Genomic DNA, 18,542 nt, shown 5'->3' on the forward strand with positions numbered 1-18,542 from the left:
GGTTTCAAACAGAAATCTAAATATAGCATGCTGCTAAGTCACTTCAGTCGTTTCTGACTCTGTGCGACTCCACAGACGGCAGCCCTCTGTCCCTGGGATTCTCCAGGCAAGAACACTGGAGTGGGTTGCCATTTCCCTCTCCAATGCATGAAAGTGAAAAGTGAAAGTGAAGTCACTCAGTCGTGTCTGACTCTTAGTGACCCCATGGACTGCAGCCTACCAGGCTCCTCTGTCCATGGGATTTTCCAGGCAAGAGTACTGGAGTGGGTTGTCATTGCCTTCTCCCAAATATAGCATAATGTCATCCAATTTACCCACATCAACACCATTTCCTGCCTTTGGACAGATGGTTTCTGCCAGCTAGGGAAGCATCAGGACTGCTAACATCAGAATAGAATGCCTCTCCCCACCGGCCCTACTATTTCCAATGGAGGAAAATGGGGCTGAAATTCCAAATCAGTGACATCTAAAGATTCATGATCTTCAAATATTCATGTTGTACCACACTACCATCAATCTGGATATAAAAATTCTAAGATCAGTTATAAAATAAAGAATAAATATAATGAACACCAAAACTAAAGTCGATTCGTGCACAAGGAAACTTTTTCACTAGTGGAATTTTCTACCTGGGTCTTTGATATTCTATTAGCTTCATTCAAGAGTAAAGCTAGCAGTCTGCAAATGAGCAATCAAACTGAATAAAGCACCCAGTATAATATGCACAGATTAAGACTCTTTAAGGATTACTAAAATGTAGCCAGGGCACAGGATAAAAGCAATACTTAAGACCAGTACATGCAGTTCTCAGGTGATTCAGCAATGCCCGCACCCTCAGGCACAGGGCTACCCCAATCTTTCCTCCCATTTTATAGTGATATCAATGAATGAGCAGTTATTTTCACCCTTATAAACCAGAAGGAAAAGATGCTTTTTAAAATTTATAGCACCATATGATTAGACTTTCCTCATGTCTATTACACAGGGCTTTCATCTAAATGTGAAATGATTTTCAAGTACTCAATCACTTAAAAAAAAAAGCAACCCTTGAAACATATGAATATCTCTGTGATGGTATTTGAGAGAGACAAATTCATTCATAAAAGAGAAAAAAGGATCAACCTGCTCAAACTGAAAAGTTTAGCACCACAAATAGCTCAGATATGATTTGAGTGAGTGTGTGTGTGTGAGAGAGAGACAGAGAGAGAGAGAGAGAGAAATCAATCACCTAAGTCACAAAGAGGAAAAAGAGGAATATTTTAATAAACTGTACCTGAGTTTCTCCTCACACAGGCGAGAGAGAAACATCCCCAGTGCGAGGCCCATGTGGATTTGCACGGCTTGAGACTCGTCAGCCCTTGGTTTCCCAGGTAACCTGGCAGTCAGCATGTTCAGGATTTCCTCAACCTTCTCTTTGCAAGAGATAATGAAAATTGGCACAAGGAGAGACAAAGCCGTGGCGGCCGCGGAACGGGCAATGGCACTGGCCGTGTTTTCACCGGAATAGGATTTCTAGGACATGCCAGAGAAAGAAAGCAAGGGGTTGGCCTTTTGTTTAAAACATGAAGGAAGCACACCTATCACGAAAGCACGACACAATACAAGCTTCTGTTAAACCCACCCTCGCCACCCCAAAAAAATTATTAAAGAAACAAATATATTTCCGTGTTTATCTACAAGTTACCTTTTTACTCTTAGGAAAACAATTTGCTGCTAAGCCATTGGTTAACTAATAATATCCTTTTAAATTTGAAAAAACAAAAACAGTGTCTCTTTTTAATGGGTGTGCATTCCCTCACTATAAAGCCTGAAACAGTTCTGGTGTTTTGAAAGCCCACATGTGTATATAATGAAAAAGCTCCAAGTGAAGCTATCCAAGCTTGGAGAAACCACCGAGTCACATTGTACATGTCCAGGAAGCCAGGAGTTTTCTGGGAGAGAGAAAAGGGGTTAGGGTGGGGGCAGTTCAAGTTTAGTTACAGAAGGATAAGTGTAAGTATAGCACAGGGAGCTATTGGCGGATCTCCCAAAAATTTTGGTGGGAACGTTTCCCAGTAGATGGATTATTTCCTACAGGGGGTTAATTCCTTTTAATTAAAAAGGAAGTTGAAATCCTAAAAGCCTCTGGTTACAAAGCAATAACCAGCTATTCAAAATGAAATGGAGAGCACTATAATGCTCCTTTCCTATATGTAATTATGGGAAAAGAAATGAATAACAGCCCTAATAAAATGACAGGGCAGCTGAATCTGAACAGCTTGTACAAGAATCCTGCGTTAGAGAGTTCCACCAGACATTATATACATTTATCAATATGTCTCAAGTGAGGAAGAAAGCCCGTTGATCATTCCTGAGCATTACCCACTTCAAATTTGCAGACGCACAATAAAGGCCGTGTTGTCCCTTGCAGTCAAAACACATTAAAAAATGTTTTTAATTCTATCCTCATTTGCTCTCTAAGCTTTAGTCCTTTAAGGATAAAAAGCAAACATGTGCTAAGGGATTCTTTAAGTTAATACAGCGCCATTATAATGACAATGCTACTTAAAATGACCCAGCTGCTAGGACAAAGGAAATAAAGGAAGTGGCTTTTGAAATAGCGGTTTGAAAAAGTATAATAACGCAAGACTTATAAAGGTAAGAGGCAACCTGGAGCTGCCTAGTAAAGACATTATTTTTACTGGTTTGTAAGAACTAAGCGGCACTATTAGAAATCTAATAGATATCCTGTCCTGCTGCATATCTGAAGCATATAGCTACTGCAAAGACCTCCATATAAGCTAACAAGTTTTTCATCCATCGTTAAAGAAATAAGAACACTTCTGACAGAAAACAGATTATCATAGAGAAAGTACTTCTTCGAGCAAAATCTATTTTCCAATATAATTATATGTTATCTAGTAAGTAATTTTTTTTGTTCTCTAGTCAAAAAGCTGGTTCCTGACCCTCAGCCCTAGATGGGTACACACCAGGTCCGGGGCAGAAGCACACACAGGGGCACACAAATGTTGTAGAAAGAAGACCTGAGGCGATGAAGTTTCAGGCTAAATTCATAATCTTAGCAACAGTTCAGGACCTGCGCTATATTTTCATTCAAATCAGCTATAATTCTCTGCTACTCAGCTGATTGTCCCATGATCCCTATAGTTCCCTAAGCAATGGATAGTGATAAGGTAGAACCGAAATAATTCCATGCAGATACAGAAATACAGCATGCACGACAGCCAGTTAAGGGAAAACAAAACCTAACCAACAAAGTGTGGCTGCAATTTGCTTCAAATCTTAGCATATAAGCGTGAAGAAAGAGAATGACTAAGTAACAGGTGCTTTTATATGACCAACAACATTACTTGGTATTTATAGAGCATTTTGCCTTTCCATTTTCCCATAAATTATATAACTGGATCCTCACAATCTTTTATAAAGTTGGCAAAGTGCTCATTTTTACCTTTACTTTACAGGAAGGGAAAAATCAGATGATAAGTAGCTGTCAGGTCAACGGTCACAAAACTAATAAGAGATGAAGTTGGGGCTACAATCACTGCAGATAATACTGTTCAATAATTTCAATTTATAAATAAGGATACAAAGGGCCAGACCAATGAACTGAACTTCCTGTGGTCACATATCCTGAAATGAAAAAAGCTGTGACAAGAAACTTAGGATCCTACGTATTCAGCCAATGTTTACTTTTCTTCAACACTTGCCTCTGATTATACATTAAAATAACTTAGAAAGCTTCCAAAATGTTGATACCCAGGACACATTCCAAAGCATTTAAATCAGAAGTGAGGCCTACACATCAATATCTCACACACATATATATATATATTTAAAGTTCCTCAGGTGACTGTAATGTACAGTCAAGGTTGAAACATATCTAATGTATAGCTAAGGCCAAGATTTACATTATATCATAGATTTTATGTGAACAATTGATCCTAGAATCAACTCTTGAGTTTCTAAATTATTTTTTGTTTCTCAAACTTACATGATAAAATGAGGAGAAAAAGTGTCCTCTGGGTTGGTAGTGGCTATCAACGATGACCAGAAGGGTATCAAATATCATGGAAACCCAATCTTTCACTGACAGGAAGTGAGGCTGAACCTGCAGATGAAGGAAAACATGAAATGATAATGGGAAAAAAAGAAAAAACCTAACCATTGTTTCTAGATCCCGGGTACGACCTCCTTCTGTATAAAAGAATGAAGAGCTATTAAAAACTAAACTTCATCTGCCAGGACCGCACGAAGTAGACAGGTATTTGACAAATACATATCCTCCCCTGCACTCCCACGTAAATAAAGTTTAGCTTTCAGACAAAACTTAGCAGAGGTGAGAGGATGGGGGCAGCAGAACAGAACCATCTGAGAGTTCCTTACAGGGCTCCTGTGTTCAGTGAGGATAATATGGAAGTTTAAAGGGAGAGATGTGCAGGGAAGGCAAATCAAACCTTCCCTTTCTGACTTGTCATTTCAATAAAGCAGCCAACAAAATGTTTTGACCACTTCCAGCTTTGCTGCTTATTATCACTGTACTTACCATTCACACATCATCACAACAACTGCCTAGTCAAGTAGATATGAAAACATAGATGATCTTCAGTTTGGAAAAGAAGAGGAAAGAGAAGAAAAAACAAACACAACAACAACAAAACCCAACTCAATAAAAAGAGAACTTGGTTTTAAAAATCATTCATGACAACAGATGTCAAAAAACATTCATTAATTCACACGGTAACACCCAGGTGGTACTGTAAAAGTTGAAATAGTGTTAAGAATCCTTGGAATTAATTCCTTGAATCAAAGAAGATCTGCTTCTTAAGATCTTCAGTTGTTGCTCAAATGCAGATTTGAATGAAGTTTGAAAATTTCAACTTTAGTCAAATAATGAGGTCTTGAGTTCATGCTGCTGCTGCTGCTGCTGCTAAGTCGCTTCAGTCGTGTTCGACTCTGTGCAACCCCAGAGACGGCAGCCTACCAGGCTCCCCCGTCCCTGGGATTCTCCAGGCAAGAACACTGGAGTGGGGTGCCATTTCCTTCTCCAAAGCATGAAAGTGAAAAGTGAAAGTGAAGTCGCTTAGTCGTATGCGACTCTTAGCGACCCCATGAACTGCAGCCTGCCAGGCTCCTCCGTCCATGGGATTTTCCAGGCAAGAGTACTGGAGTGGGGTGCCATTGCCTTCATGCTGAGTAAAAGTCAAAGGCGAGGTCATCAAGAGTAAAAGAAAAGCCCTGTCTTTGGCTTGGGTGGCTTCTCAATGTTTTGTGGACTATGTGCTTTGTGGACAGGACACAGATTCAGGGAATAGAGAAGAGGAGAGCCTAGAGCTCAAACTCTGAGCTAGATCTCCAGTTACTACTGAGGCAAACATCCTGCACCACTGGTAGTCCTACATAAATAACACCAAAATAAAGGAGTCCTAGGAAGGCATGCTTACTTTTTAGGCTGTAGATCTACCTAGCATGTTGCTTCTGCTCAAGTATTCCATACCTTTTTCAAGGATACGAAACATTTCCTGTCTAAAAGATTTTCATCTTCCTCATTATTAAAATAAGATTCTGGCCTTAAATTACCATATGGTAACTAGCTACATTTTTGTCCTTCATGCAATAGTCCCTTGGTCTTCATCTCTTCTCCACGTGTAATATACATGAAGAGATTTTGCCAAACAGCATTATTGTTTACTGGTAAGAGCACCCTGTGGGGAATTCCCTCCTTCAGAATTTGAAGCCTGGTTAAATGCTCAATCAAGCGACTCATCCTACCCTGCCGAAAGTGTAGGACTGGGACTCATGGGATTCCAAATTTTAAGGGAGCGATGCAAAGACAGTAAGTGACTAGAGCTGATCCATCCCAATAGGAGTAGTCTGCAGAGATGGTTCATCAGTACCTGTGCCTGGACCCCTGTTCTTCTCCCAACTTGGTTTTTAAGCTTTGCCTTCAATTCTGTGCATGTCCAGATTCCTTTTTCTTCTAGCTCCATTTTTAATTTAAATTAAGAGTTGGTTTCTTGCGCCCAAAGAACCCACCAAAAAAAGGAATCAAAAAACCATACCATGAAAAAAGAATATAAGCGGTCCAAAAGGCACTCTGCGGGGACAGAGATAGACTGAAAAGCATTGAAAAAAAGCTCATTTTTTTTGCAACAAGAAGTGGTGAAGTATATACTGATGCTCTTGATAACAGTTACTATTGCTGAGTATTTACCAGCCATTGTACCTTACATATATAACTTCATCTAATCCTAACAATAATCCTGTCTGGTAAGTACTATTATCCCCATCTTACAGATGGCAAATAGGCTCTGAAAGGTGAGGAGACAACAATAGGATTTAAATCCTAATACCTGTGTTTACTAGCTCTACTCCTATGCCAAAGACTATGTTTTTCAACCACTTGACTATATTGTCTCCAGATAATGATAGCTACCAGATAATGGGGCTTAAAAGGAGAATGAATCCAAGCTTTTTTATTTTGACAGATATGAATTATCTGAAAAAGTACATTGAAAATGAACACTGGCCAGCTTGCTACATGTTTAATTAAGAAATAAATGCCTTGCAAAAATGAATAGGCACTTTCTCATTGACATCTACAATTAAAATGCAAAGTGCGATTTTTTGCAGTCAGTAAACACTGCTTATTTATCATTTTTTGACAGCACTGTTCACTTTCAGTAGGCCTAGTTAACCTCCTAAGATTGGTTACCATGATGTAATCACAGAAAGACAACCCCTGTTGCATAAAATTGGCACCTTCAAATGGAAATGACCACTTAACTGTGATGGAGAAAGCAAAACAGAAAAGCAGCGAAGAAAAGAGTTTTAGAGGACACCAAGGCTTCTGGTATAAAGGCGCATCGGGTAGCACAGCCCATGACGGTAATCTCCTAAATTCAGGGCCAGGCTTACGGAAAAGTCTCACTTTTCACACGTTACACAACCAAAGCCAGTTGGTTCTAATCACCCTTAACTCACCTCCAGGACTCCGTCAGAGTCTGAGCAGAGGCTGACTTCATGTTTGGAAACGACGACAGCGAGGCTGCTTAAGGCTAACAGCGCGTTGCCTTTGACCACCGGGCTGTCTCTGTTTAAAAAGAAAAAGATCCCAAGAGAGGATTTGGGGGCATTAACCAGGAGAAGAGAAGGCGCTATTATAGGGAGGGCAGATGAGGTCAAAAAGCACTTCCACCCCTTCACAGAGCCTTGGAAATGCAGGTCTGTTTGTTCCCTGGAGTTAGAAGCTTCTGTCCTTCTTCTGATGCTAGTGTTAATTTTTAACTCTTCTTATAAATGTATGGTCATTATGCTTTGGGGAACCTAAAAAAAATCCCAGCTCAGATATCTAAGCTCCTTCTCCCTAAAATTTTTTATTTCATCATTTGACCTTACATTTCCCAAGCCATCTTCTTCAGCATCATCTTCAGTCAATATACATGTACGGATTTATTTTAGAAACCCAGCCAAGGACAGTTATGTGAATAAGCCCAACAGAATGGAATTGGTCCCTGGCTTTTCTAAAGCACTGGTATGTGGAACCAACTTCTAGTGAATTGCTTCACAAGGCACCCTTCACTAGCAACTCGACCCACTGGCGGCTTTCTCGTCCATCGTTATCATTTTCTCCTTCTCTCTCTTAATATGCCGAAGCCAGCAACCTTCGAGTCATTCTGTAACATGATTCAGAGCCCCTAGAGAAGATCCAAAAAAGGCTTGTTCTCAGGCAATTTGGATTGAGAGATGTCTTCTTATATCATCCAAATGGTAGTTTTCTAATATTGGCAATAAATCTTCAGTTTGACTTCTGAATTTGGTATCAAGAAAACTGAATCTCTTAAATATACTTACTACTTGAAAATGTACATTTAATATTATTCCATAATTCCAAAGTCCTCGTACCGAATAAAGTCCCCAAGGGGTCACTGATGACACGCTCTTGGCCTGCCGACTCCATCATAACAGAACTCAGGCAACAGGTACCCTTACCACCAGATACTTCAGTTCTCAATTAGTCCTAGGATTGTGTGTAGTGCTAGTCGCTCAGTTGTGTTTGACAGTTTGTGATCCCATGATTTGCCCATGGGATTCAGTAAGCAAGAACACTGGGGTAGACAGCCATTCCCTTCTCCAGGGGATCTTCTCAACCCAGGGATGGAACTGGGGTCTCCTGCATTGCAGGCAGATTCTTTACCATCTGAGCTACCAGAGAAGCCGGGTTCCTATAAATACAGAGAATGTTTCTCTGAACCTGGACCTTGGACCTGAACTTGAACCAATGCGTACATCTGAGAATGACTCCCTGCTTACCCTGGTGCAGGAAGAGAACTGATGCGTGGATCTCCAGATCTGCTCCCCAGGCAAGTCTAGTACATCCAGCCCTAGGCCACAGTCGTGACCAAACATGTGAGTTAGTGGGCATTAACAGGTTGGTATAAACTTGTGTTCTTGCATTTTGGTTTCCATTTGGTAAGAATGGAATTCGGGACTCGTCGTTATCAAGTTCTTCCATCTATCAATTCATCCAATCCTTCCTTCTTTCTCCCGCTCCCGCTCTAGGGTTGATTAAACTCAGTAAGGCTTTGTACTCTGCGTCATTTTGTTTACTCCTTCTCCAATCATTTCTCTAAGAGGCCTGTCATATGTTTGATAAGACAACATTTATATTGTGGGATGGGGCAGGGGGAAAGAACAGAAAGGAAGACTTGAGGTTGAAGGAGTTTTTCAAGGAGGATTACTGGCAACTCCTATAGTTAATAATAAAATACCAGTAAGTAAGGCAAGATATGGGCATTCCCAGGTGCCCTAGCCAGACAACCAGTTAAAATCAAAATTAAATCTTTTATTTCTAATATTCTCTCTTTCCTTTAGCTGAGAATATCTTGAAGTCTGTTCTGCAAAAATGATCATGAATCCCTGAAGTTAGATTTTAAAAAAAGTTTTAAATTCTCAGTGAATGTATCACCCTGAAGAAATTCTTAGATGGTCACCAGAAATTGCATAACAAATCTTCTAAATCAAGAATATTGGTCTGGACCTTCCCTGGCAGTGCGGTGGTTAAGACTTCGTCTTCCAAAGCAAGGGGTTCAGATTTGATCCCTGGTTGGGGAGCTATTGTGTACCAAAAACCAAAATATAAAACAAGCAATATTGTAACAAATTCAATAAAGACGTTAAAAATGGTCCATATTAAAAAAAAATTGTCAAGATGACATAAAGTGTCTTTTTAACCCTAAAATTCTAAAAGAGAATTTATCCTCAGTTTTAAAACAGTGCCCCAAATAGTTGTATTTGAAAAGTTTCACTGGTCTTTACATTACAAAGCATGTATTGTTTTTGTAAAATGGAGAAAAATATATTTAAAGTCACTGGTAATTAGATCTTTGGATGCAGACTAAAAGCATATCTGTACATTAATCTTTGAATAGAAAAAAAAAAACCAGCCACACAAGGTATGCTTAGGCCAAGTTACATGTTCATAAAGGGATGGTGACTAGCTCTTCATCATCTTTACATTCCCCACAGGCCTTACGTAGTGACTTACAGAGAGAAGACACTCCATACATACTCATGAGACATATTCAAGGAGGAGCTAGCCAGGTGAAACTCTAGAATTTGTTCAGCAAAAACGCTTCACCTTGTTGATCACCGTAACTATCCCCAACCAGTCAAGTAGCGGTGACTAATTTGCATAATAACATGTCAGCATCAGTACAGTATTTATCTAGGCAACACCACTGACATTTTAATTAAATTGTCCTTTGAAACGGATGCCATTAACCTAATTAAGAAGCTCAAGGAAGGATGAGCTACACTGATGCTTTCTTAGGGACAAAGTATTACATTACATATTAGTGAAGAGACCCACTCCTTTGGGGATTTTTATCTTAGGTTCAAACCTATTTAATTATTAACAACAAAAATAAACTTACATCAGTCTAATCCTGTAACTAGTGTTTTACTTCCTACATTTAATTTATGCCTTAGAACAAAATAAGCCCTACATTGGCCCAAAGGAGCCTGGTGGCTCAGTGGTAAAGAATCTGCCTGCCTGCCAATGCAGGAGACATGGGTTCAATTCCTGGGCTGGGAAAATCCCCTGCAGAAGGAAATCGTATCCAGCTCAAGTATTCTTGCCTGGGAAATCCCATGGACAGAGGAGCCTGGTGGGCTATAGTCCATGCAAAAGAGTTGGACATGACTTAGTGACTAAAACGACAACCACCACCACCTAAGGCAGCCACAGTCCAAGGAACAGAAGACTAAACTGGCAGGAGGTGATAAGGGGGTCCTCACATATTTGGAGGAAGCCAGTGGGAAAAAGTAAAGAGAAGGCAGCAGAGTGATTTTTTTCTTCCTCTCTATCATTAATCTCTCAGCCTCTGGACCTTAACTATCTCCTGCTCATTTGTGAATCCCTAGTATTGTCAGGATGGTTTTAATAAGAAAAGATCTATAAAATACTTTGAAATGTTTGATGAAAAGGTAACACCATGAGAACATAAATTATTGGTACTCAATATCACTGGGAATGTGAACACACTTAGTCATGAAATGATGCTTTGCAGATTTGAAGATTAAAGTCTTGGTGAAATAAAATTTTAGAATGGAATCTGCAAAAGCTACTGCAGAGGCAAAATTACAGTTTGTTTTAATAGAAAGACGCTAGTTTCTTCAGCATTTGAGCTTTTGTTGCAAACGTCAGGGCATTGTTTTTAACAGGAACTAAGTAGACTATTCAATAGAATAAACTATGAAAGGTAAAGGTTAAAGGCGGTCCCCATCCCAGCACCTCTTCCCCTCCAATAAGAAGCTGAAAGCTCTCCCACTGTGTCTGCAATTCACCAAACTACAGAAGCAGACACAAATGAGTTCCTATGGAACCCTCTCTGTACTTTAGTTTTCATTTTGTCAACAGATACGTCAGCAGGTATTTCCCAGGGCTGCCCACAGAACTGAGGGTAGGGGAGGATTACCACTTCTCTTTCCCTTTATTCAGAGGACATGAGGCTGAATAGTGATCAGGTACCGAGATCAGATTTTACAGCAAACTATCTGTGTAAGAAACTGCCAGTGGAAAGTGAATTCTAAGGTAGATTATGTTTTATCTTTTTTTAGGCAAAGCCTATTTAGCTACAGAAGGTTCTGGGAAATGAGAGAGATCAACTATACTGTAGTTAAATATTTCTAGATAATATGGACTTTCAGTACATATGAAATCCTCTAGGTCAAAGGTATATCTATATTATTTGGTGAATAAGAAGAAAGGAAGTCAAACAGAAATGGCAACTAAGAAGAATAGTGAAAAGAAGTGTATGTAACTGACATGTAACTTACTACCAGGAAAAATTAGGCAGCATGCTAACAAAGGGACTTGAAGAGATTGTTCAAGCAAGTTCACTAGGGTATAATTTTCTCAGTGAGAGGTGGCTTCAGATAAATAAAAAGCCTTAAGGTAGTAATGCTCAAGCTATTTTTGTTAAAGGAATCATAAAGATATGATAGAAACTGCCTTTTTAACTGAGTCTTCACATTAGTTTTTAGTATTAAAAAATTCAATATTTAGATACACTTGGTCCAATAGCACCAGGAGAATAAAAGGCTCTGCCTTAAATTATTTACTGGCTCACACTTGAGATTTAATCTATTTGTAAAACAGACATAACTCACATTAGCAAAGACTTCTTCCCCCGTACTAAACTGCAATCCTTTAAATCTAAGCCATAGCACAGAGCGTTTTGTAAAGTGTACAACATGGACATATCTTTGATGTAAAAGTTATGTGCCTGTACTGCTTTCTCTGTATTTTCACAGAAAGACATGTAGTAAGAATTAACTGCATATGAGAAAGGACAACGACTGATTTTTTATAAAAGAACTAAAAAGTCCTTTAAAATCCTTATGAACTGCCTGAAAAGGAGAAATTATTCATACCTGTAAGGGGAAAAAATGTTTATAGAAAATTTCTGGTAAGAGAATAAATGGATCTTACTTTGCAGCTGCTTTGGTGATTTCATCAGTCAACATGTCTCGAACCCTGCAATACAGTTGGAAAACAGGTTTGAGATCTTATAAAAGAAAGCAATCTTTTTGCTTATTCATCAATTAACAAGAACCTCTGGCAATGACTCCAGATCTTAAAATTTCCATGTAGAATTTTAGTGTAAGGTGAAAGAACTTAATAAAGGGCTTCACCCTCAAGATAGTTTCATCTTCTTATTCCTTAGATTACTTAGTAGAAACAGGGAAGGAGGTGAATGTAACTCATGTATAGGCAATGTTGCCATATACTCTTACACTGAGTGGTGGGTATACAAGTGTCCTTTATATTACTCTGTTATGGACTGAATGTTTGTGTCTCCCTCTCCAAACTGACATACTGAAATCTTAACTTTGAGTGTATGGCATCTGGAGGTGGGACCTTTAGGAGATCATAAGAGTGGGTGGGGCCCTCATGAATGGGACGAGTGTCCTTCTAAGAAGACAGACCAGAGGGCTTGCTTTCTCTCTGCTCTCCACCAAGTGAAGCTACAAGGAGATGACAGCCCATCAGCAAACTTAGGAAGCAGGGCTTCACCAGCACCATGTGGGCTGTCACCTTGATCTAGGGCTTCCCAGCTCCTATAACTGTGGGAAATGAATTTCTATTGTTTAAGCCATCTGGTCTATGATATTTTTGTTACAGAAGCCTGAACAAGACAGTCTTTCTTTTCTACACAGGAGCTCATCAAGACAAGAATTTATTACTCCCAAATTATACATAATAGCATTATCACTATGTATGTATATAAAATAAAATTTTAAATGTTGGTTACAATATACATGAAACTAATATAATTTTATATGTCAATCATATCTCAATTAAAAAAAAAACATGGTTATAAAGTTGAACTAAAAAAACTACATTTATGGATTTAAAAGGAAGGTATGTTCAATTCAAATATTCATAGGATTTTTTTTCATATAAGAGTCTTAAGATAAAGTGAAGAACAATCATTGACAAATTTATATTATGAAGAGGATATCATAAATATTTTCACTATACACATTGAGTTTCATAAATTTAAAGTTTTTATAACTATATAAATATTTTGCAAATATAAATTATATTTGCATTTATAAGTAGTTGCATTTAAAATAAAAGCTATCCAGCACTCTCAGAATGAGTCATTCTTAAGAGCCAACTTCTTCAGATAGTTGCAGAATGATCCTTAAACTTGTACTTTATAAAACCATTTGACAATAAACTTCTCTAAAACATACTGTCCAATCTTGGCCTTCCTAAATGGAGTATAGTGCGTTCAGTGTATTCTTCTATTGGTCAACATGAAATATTTACATGTGATGACCTGCCTGTACTTCTACACAGGGCGACAGCCTCCACGAGATCCCTCCCCCTCCCTACGCTCCCTTCTCTGCCACATCACCAATTCTTCCTTCTCCACTTGCCTTACTCCCCGTAGCTCCTGAACACACTATAACATCTACCATCTTAGGAAAAGAAGCCCTCCAGCTATTGCCCCATTTCACTGCATCTCACACCTCAGAACTCACTTAAAAGAACAGTTTATACTTAGGACTCAAGTTTACCTCCTTCCATTCTCTCTAGACCCTTCTATAATTTGGCTTTTGTCCCTACAAAACAGCTCCTTCTTGGTTAACAATGACTGTCAAGAGGCCAATCTAATGCTCAACTCTCAGTCTCCATCTTTCACAGTCTCAGAGCAGTATCTGACACAACTGATTGCTCTTCTCTTGAAACACTTTCTTCCTTAAGCTTTTAAGGTGACTTTTCAGATTCCATTCTCTCTTGGTTTTCCTCCTACAGTACCGATCACTAATATTCCATCTGCTTTATTGGCTCCCTCTTCATCTGCCTTCTAAATGTTGAAGTGCTCCAGGGCTCAGTCCTCTGACTTTTTCTCTGTCTTTGCTCATTCCCTAGATGACCTCATCCAGCATCTTGATTTTAAATGCAGTCGATATGCTGATGATTCCAAAATTTATACATCCAGCCCTGAACTCACCCTGAACTCTAGACTCATAGTCAACAACCTACTTGATACCTCCAAACTGTAGGTCTAATTAGGCATCTCAGAGTTAGCATGTCTCAAATCTAATTTCTACTCTAGATAGATCTGTTTTTCTGTAGTTTTCTCTATCTTAGTAAATGAGAATGCCATACTTTTACTTATTCACAGTCAAAATCTTAGTTATCCTTGACTTCCATTTCTCTCTCACATCCTTGATTCCATATGTCACCGTGTATATTTGGAAAAGTATAGCTAACATACCACTCCCCAGATTATCATTTTCAGAAGATGAAACTAAAACTATGTGTAAAGGAAAATAGCAAATAGGAAGCAAAATCCAAATGCTTAATCTCTAATCTTAAATCCAATGTCATAATGTTTTAAACTGCATGGCTATTTTTAAAATGAATCTGGGAAATATAACAGAATAGAATTATTTAAACATGCGAGTACACACATACACACACACACACAGCTTCTGCTTTTCTACATATGCCAATTGTTAGTAAATTAAAAACTGAAACCCAAGTAACCTTTGAACAGATTTTTATATTAAAGAAATCTGTGGCTACAAGCAAAGTTATTTATTAGATTCTGGGCACTTTACTTAGATTTAGGCTGCTGTAACATTAATCTGACAAGGTATTCATCCCAACCTATGTAACACTTTAAACTGCTTTTAATGTGCCAGCACTTACACATTTCTAGATAATATAGTGGGAATTCACTGGGGGATGTCTGCCAAAGAAATTACAGTCTTAACATGGTAAAGTTGTGCCTAGTAATGAAGATGTGTTGAGGAGGGAAGAGCAGGGCAGCAGAAGGTATTCTTTCACTAAATGAGTGAGAAAAATACTCAACCTTTATTCAAAAGCATGTAAAATAATCAATTATAGGGAAAAAAGGGAAAAACAAACCATTTCCACACTGCTTAAGAAAACAATAAAAATATATAAAACTCATGAATAAAGCTCTCCTTCTTTTATCTGGGGAGAAGATGGAAAATACATCCATCACATCTTTGGCCATTGCCCACTTAGGCTCATAGAGAAGTTAAAATTCCAACATTTAAGTCTTTAAAGGTAGTTCCCTTCTCCTTCACAGTTCATTTCCCATGACAAATAATGAGCACAGAAAGCCATCCCTTACCAGAGCCAGGCTGTGTTTTTTTTGTACTGCACCTCTTCAGGTCCTTCTTTTCCATGTTTTAACTGCAAATCCAGTTCTCCTATCCTTCCCTGCAAAAAGCACAGCATCCATCAGCATGCAAACTCTATGGCCAAAATGATCTTAAAATTTCTTTGGAAAACACTTAGGTAACAGATGGATCCTTTCCCAAGTAGCCTTAGGTGTTCCTGATAAGATAGCAGATTATGACAGAGGATGTGTAAGGAGAGAGAATTATATGACTGCTAGGGATTTCCACATTCACCAAATAAGTATATCCTGGAGCAGTTGTATATTTGGCAAATTTAGTGCAGAGCATTAAATGTTGGGATATCTATTAAAAGCAGATTTGAAGTTCATAGGTCCCATTCAACAAATCCTCCATATAGTAATAATCTGACTGTGTCAGCAGCTGCTAATTTGACCTGACACAATACCGAGATTGGATTACCACCATTACAACAGAATGGTTAGAAAATGAGTAAGAAGTAGATAATACTTAAGATTTAGGTAAGGTGTAACAAAAATTATTATCAAACAGCTGCACACTACATTTTCTATTTCTTGACTCAACTTACAGACATAATTCTCAACCAGTACCAGGCCAAAAAAAAAATATATATATATACATATATATATATATAGTTAATATCATCAACCTGTTAAAGGCAAAACCTTCAAATATTTATTTTCTGTTTTATTTTTTTTACACTCAATTATTTTGATCAGATGCTTTCCCCTTTCCTGCATCACCAGTTAAATTATTTAAATGTAGTTAAAATTCTGGTTTATTGATATACCTTAAATCAAACAAGAACTTATTAGTATGCATTACAGAGTAATACTAAACTGTTTTCAGGAGTGTTTGTGTTGCTTTTGTTCCCACTAGTGGTAAACGATGGCACCCCACTCCAGTACTCTTGCCTGGAAAATTCCATGGACGGAGGAGCCTGGTAGGCGGCAGTCCATGGGGTCGCACAGAGTCGGACACAACTGAGCGACTTCACTTTCACTTTTCACTTTCATGCATTGGAGAAGGAAATGGCAACCCACTCCAGTGTTCTTGCCTGGAGAATCCCGGGGATGGGGAAGCCTGGTGCGCTGCTGTCTATGGGGTTGCGGAGAGTCGGACACGACTGAAGTGACTTAGCAGCAGTAAACGATTTCTGGCTATCTCACATCCTTGACAGCATTTGGGATTGTCAGGCTTTTACATTCTTACCATTTTGGGGAGTGTGAAAATGGGGCCCATTACAGTTTTAATTTTCATTTTACTGTTTACTGAGATTAAGCATCTTTCCAAATGTTTAAAGACTATTCGGGTTTCTTATTCTGTTCATTTTTCTATTGGTTGATTTTTCTTGTTGATTTTAGAGTTGTAGGATGTGCTCTACAGAAGAAAAACGTATCTCTCTATATATTCTAGAGAGGGAAGCAATACAGCTTTAGGTTAAGGATGTGGGTTCTGAAATCATGATGTCCTGACCTAATGGCATTTCTATTTGTGTGCTGTGTAAATTTGGGCAAGTCACTTCACCTCTCCAAGCTTCAGTTTCCATTTGTAAAATATAGCAAACACCTGACTTATGGTATTACAGTATCACATTAAATAATGTGAAAAAGTGTCTATTTAGTATAGTGACTGGGAATAATTACTACCATTATCAGGTCTGCTGTAGAAAACAAATCCCCCTTATTATCTTCTTATAAGCTATTCTCTCATGAATATATATGTATATAAAACCTTCTTGAAGTAATTCATAGTTTTAATCTGCATACTCTCAAAGAGTAAAAAGTTCCCCAAAATGTAATATCCAGACTATACAGTTGCATGTCCCTGTATTTCTCTTATACACTCTTGTTACTAGCCTGTAAGCTCATTGACAAGGACAAGGACAATTTATCCAGCTAAGGAGGCGCTGTATTTTGCACAACCTCCAGCACACAGTGCCCTGGGGCTCACCAGTTCAGCACACTGAGATCTGGTGGGCATTCTGTTCACGTCCTTCATAGTTTTTATTTACTTCAGTCAGTGTCCATCCCCGCCTCTGTGTTTCCAATGATAGAATTCTGACCTTTTCATTCTCCCTCTGTCTCTTGGAGCAAGGTATCAGAGATGGTCAAACTGGGAAGACATTAATATTTAATATTGATTGTAGCCTTCTAAGAGGGTAAGCAAAACAGAAAATCATGCCTATTGCCTACCTCTGTTTATTATGCTTCCTAAATCATTCCTCTTTCCTCCTAAAATATTTACGTTCCATAATGCTTTCCATAAAAGATAAGAAATTAAAAGGTTAAAAATCGTTCAGAAATAAACAAAACACAAAAAGGCCCATATACGTGCAGCCTCTTTAGAAGGTCTACTTTTCTGATCTCTCCTGTAGCCATAAATCAGTACAACTCTATTGTGACTAAGTACATTTTTCATTATTCCTTTCTCAGAGTTTCAGTTCTTCTCAATCTTCTCTTCTGAAATGTCTTTAACTCCTTCCACCCAGTCAATGTTAGGCTATTTATTCAGACCCACTTTGCCATCCAATTCTTCACCTACTGATATGAGATCCAGTGGCATTTAACTCAGTCTCCTCTGCTTCTGGTTAACAGCTATGGTTAAGAAGAGGGGTGAGGTGGGGCAAACAGTCGTTGGGAGAGAAAAGGCTGAAATGATCCCTTGAACTGAGATTTTTGGATGGCCTGTAGATTTCAATTATTAATTTATCTATTCATCTTCCTTAAAAAAAAAACAAAACAAAACACCCTCAGCCTGTGTAACTACAACTTGCTGATTACAGTGAGCAAGTTTGCCTAATTCTAAACTTGCACACTGAAAACAACCTTTACAAATGGTCAAAGAGTGATTTACTAGTAGTCACAATTCCTGACTGGTTTTGACTTCAGATTATTATGTGGCCAGCTGACCAATGCAGGAAACAAGTATCTTCAGTCAACCTATTTTTAACCCCTCTGTCCTGTCTGAGGTCATAGTCATAATCCCTAAGGACCCTTTACACAAAGGTTGGAAACCTTAACCTCCTTAGCATCTCTCAAAAGGAGCAAGGTCAAGTCGACTGGACGGCACCTTACCAAAATGGACTCAAAATTGTCAGTCAAACTGTAGCTGCATTTTTCAACTTCATGGCAAGAAATTCAAATACCTCCCCATGTCAATCACTTTGATATGCTTATAATTCAAAATCCCATGTTCTTGTGGAAAATTAGATGAGGCTAGAAGCTGATGCCCACGCGAAAGCCACTAGAAGTGTTCAAATTGCAAACTTATTCACATTACAGTCAACCTCCAGGAAATAATGCAGAATGTACCTTTCAGAGTGTCTCCTA

At 38.5% G+C, this 18,542-nt stretch overlaps 1 protein-coding gene across 5 annotated transcripts in view; it reads right to left on the reverse strand.

Moving 5' to 3' along the window:
- Positions 1-18,542, reverse strand: part of FOCAD (focadhesin) — a 303,578-nt gene that overhangs the window by 62,989 nt on the left and 222,047 nt on the right. For all 5 annotated transcript variants that reach the window (XM_086414321.1, XM_086414322.1, XM_086414319.1 and 2 more), the window contains 5 exons: positions 15,183-15,271; positions 11,993-12,037; positions 6,982-7,090; positions 3,992-4,108; positions 1,274-1,512 (listed from right to left, as the gene is read on the reverse strand). In XM_086414321.1, coding sequence (XP_086270447.1) covers positions 1,274-1,512; positions 3,992-4,108; positions 6,982-7,090; positions 11,993-12,037; positions 15,183-15,271 — 599 coding nt within the window. The remainder of the gene's footprint in view (positions 1-1,273; positions 1,513-3,991; positions 4,109-6,981; positions 7,091-11,992; positions 12,038-15,182; positions 15,272-18,542) is intronic.

The sequence above is a fragment of the Bos grunniens genome, chromosome 8 (genome assembly GCF_055505025.1).
Source record: "Bos grunniens cultivar Pamir isolate PY7600 chromosome 8, Bosgru_T2T1.0, whole genome shotgun sequence".
NCBI classification, from domain to species: Eukaryota; Metazoa; Chordata; class Mammalia; order Artiodactyla; family Bovidae; genus Bos; species Bos grunniens.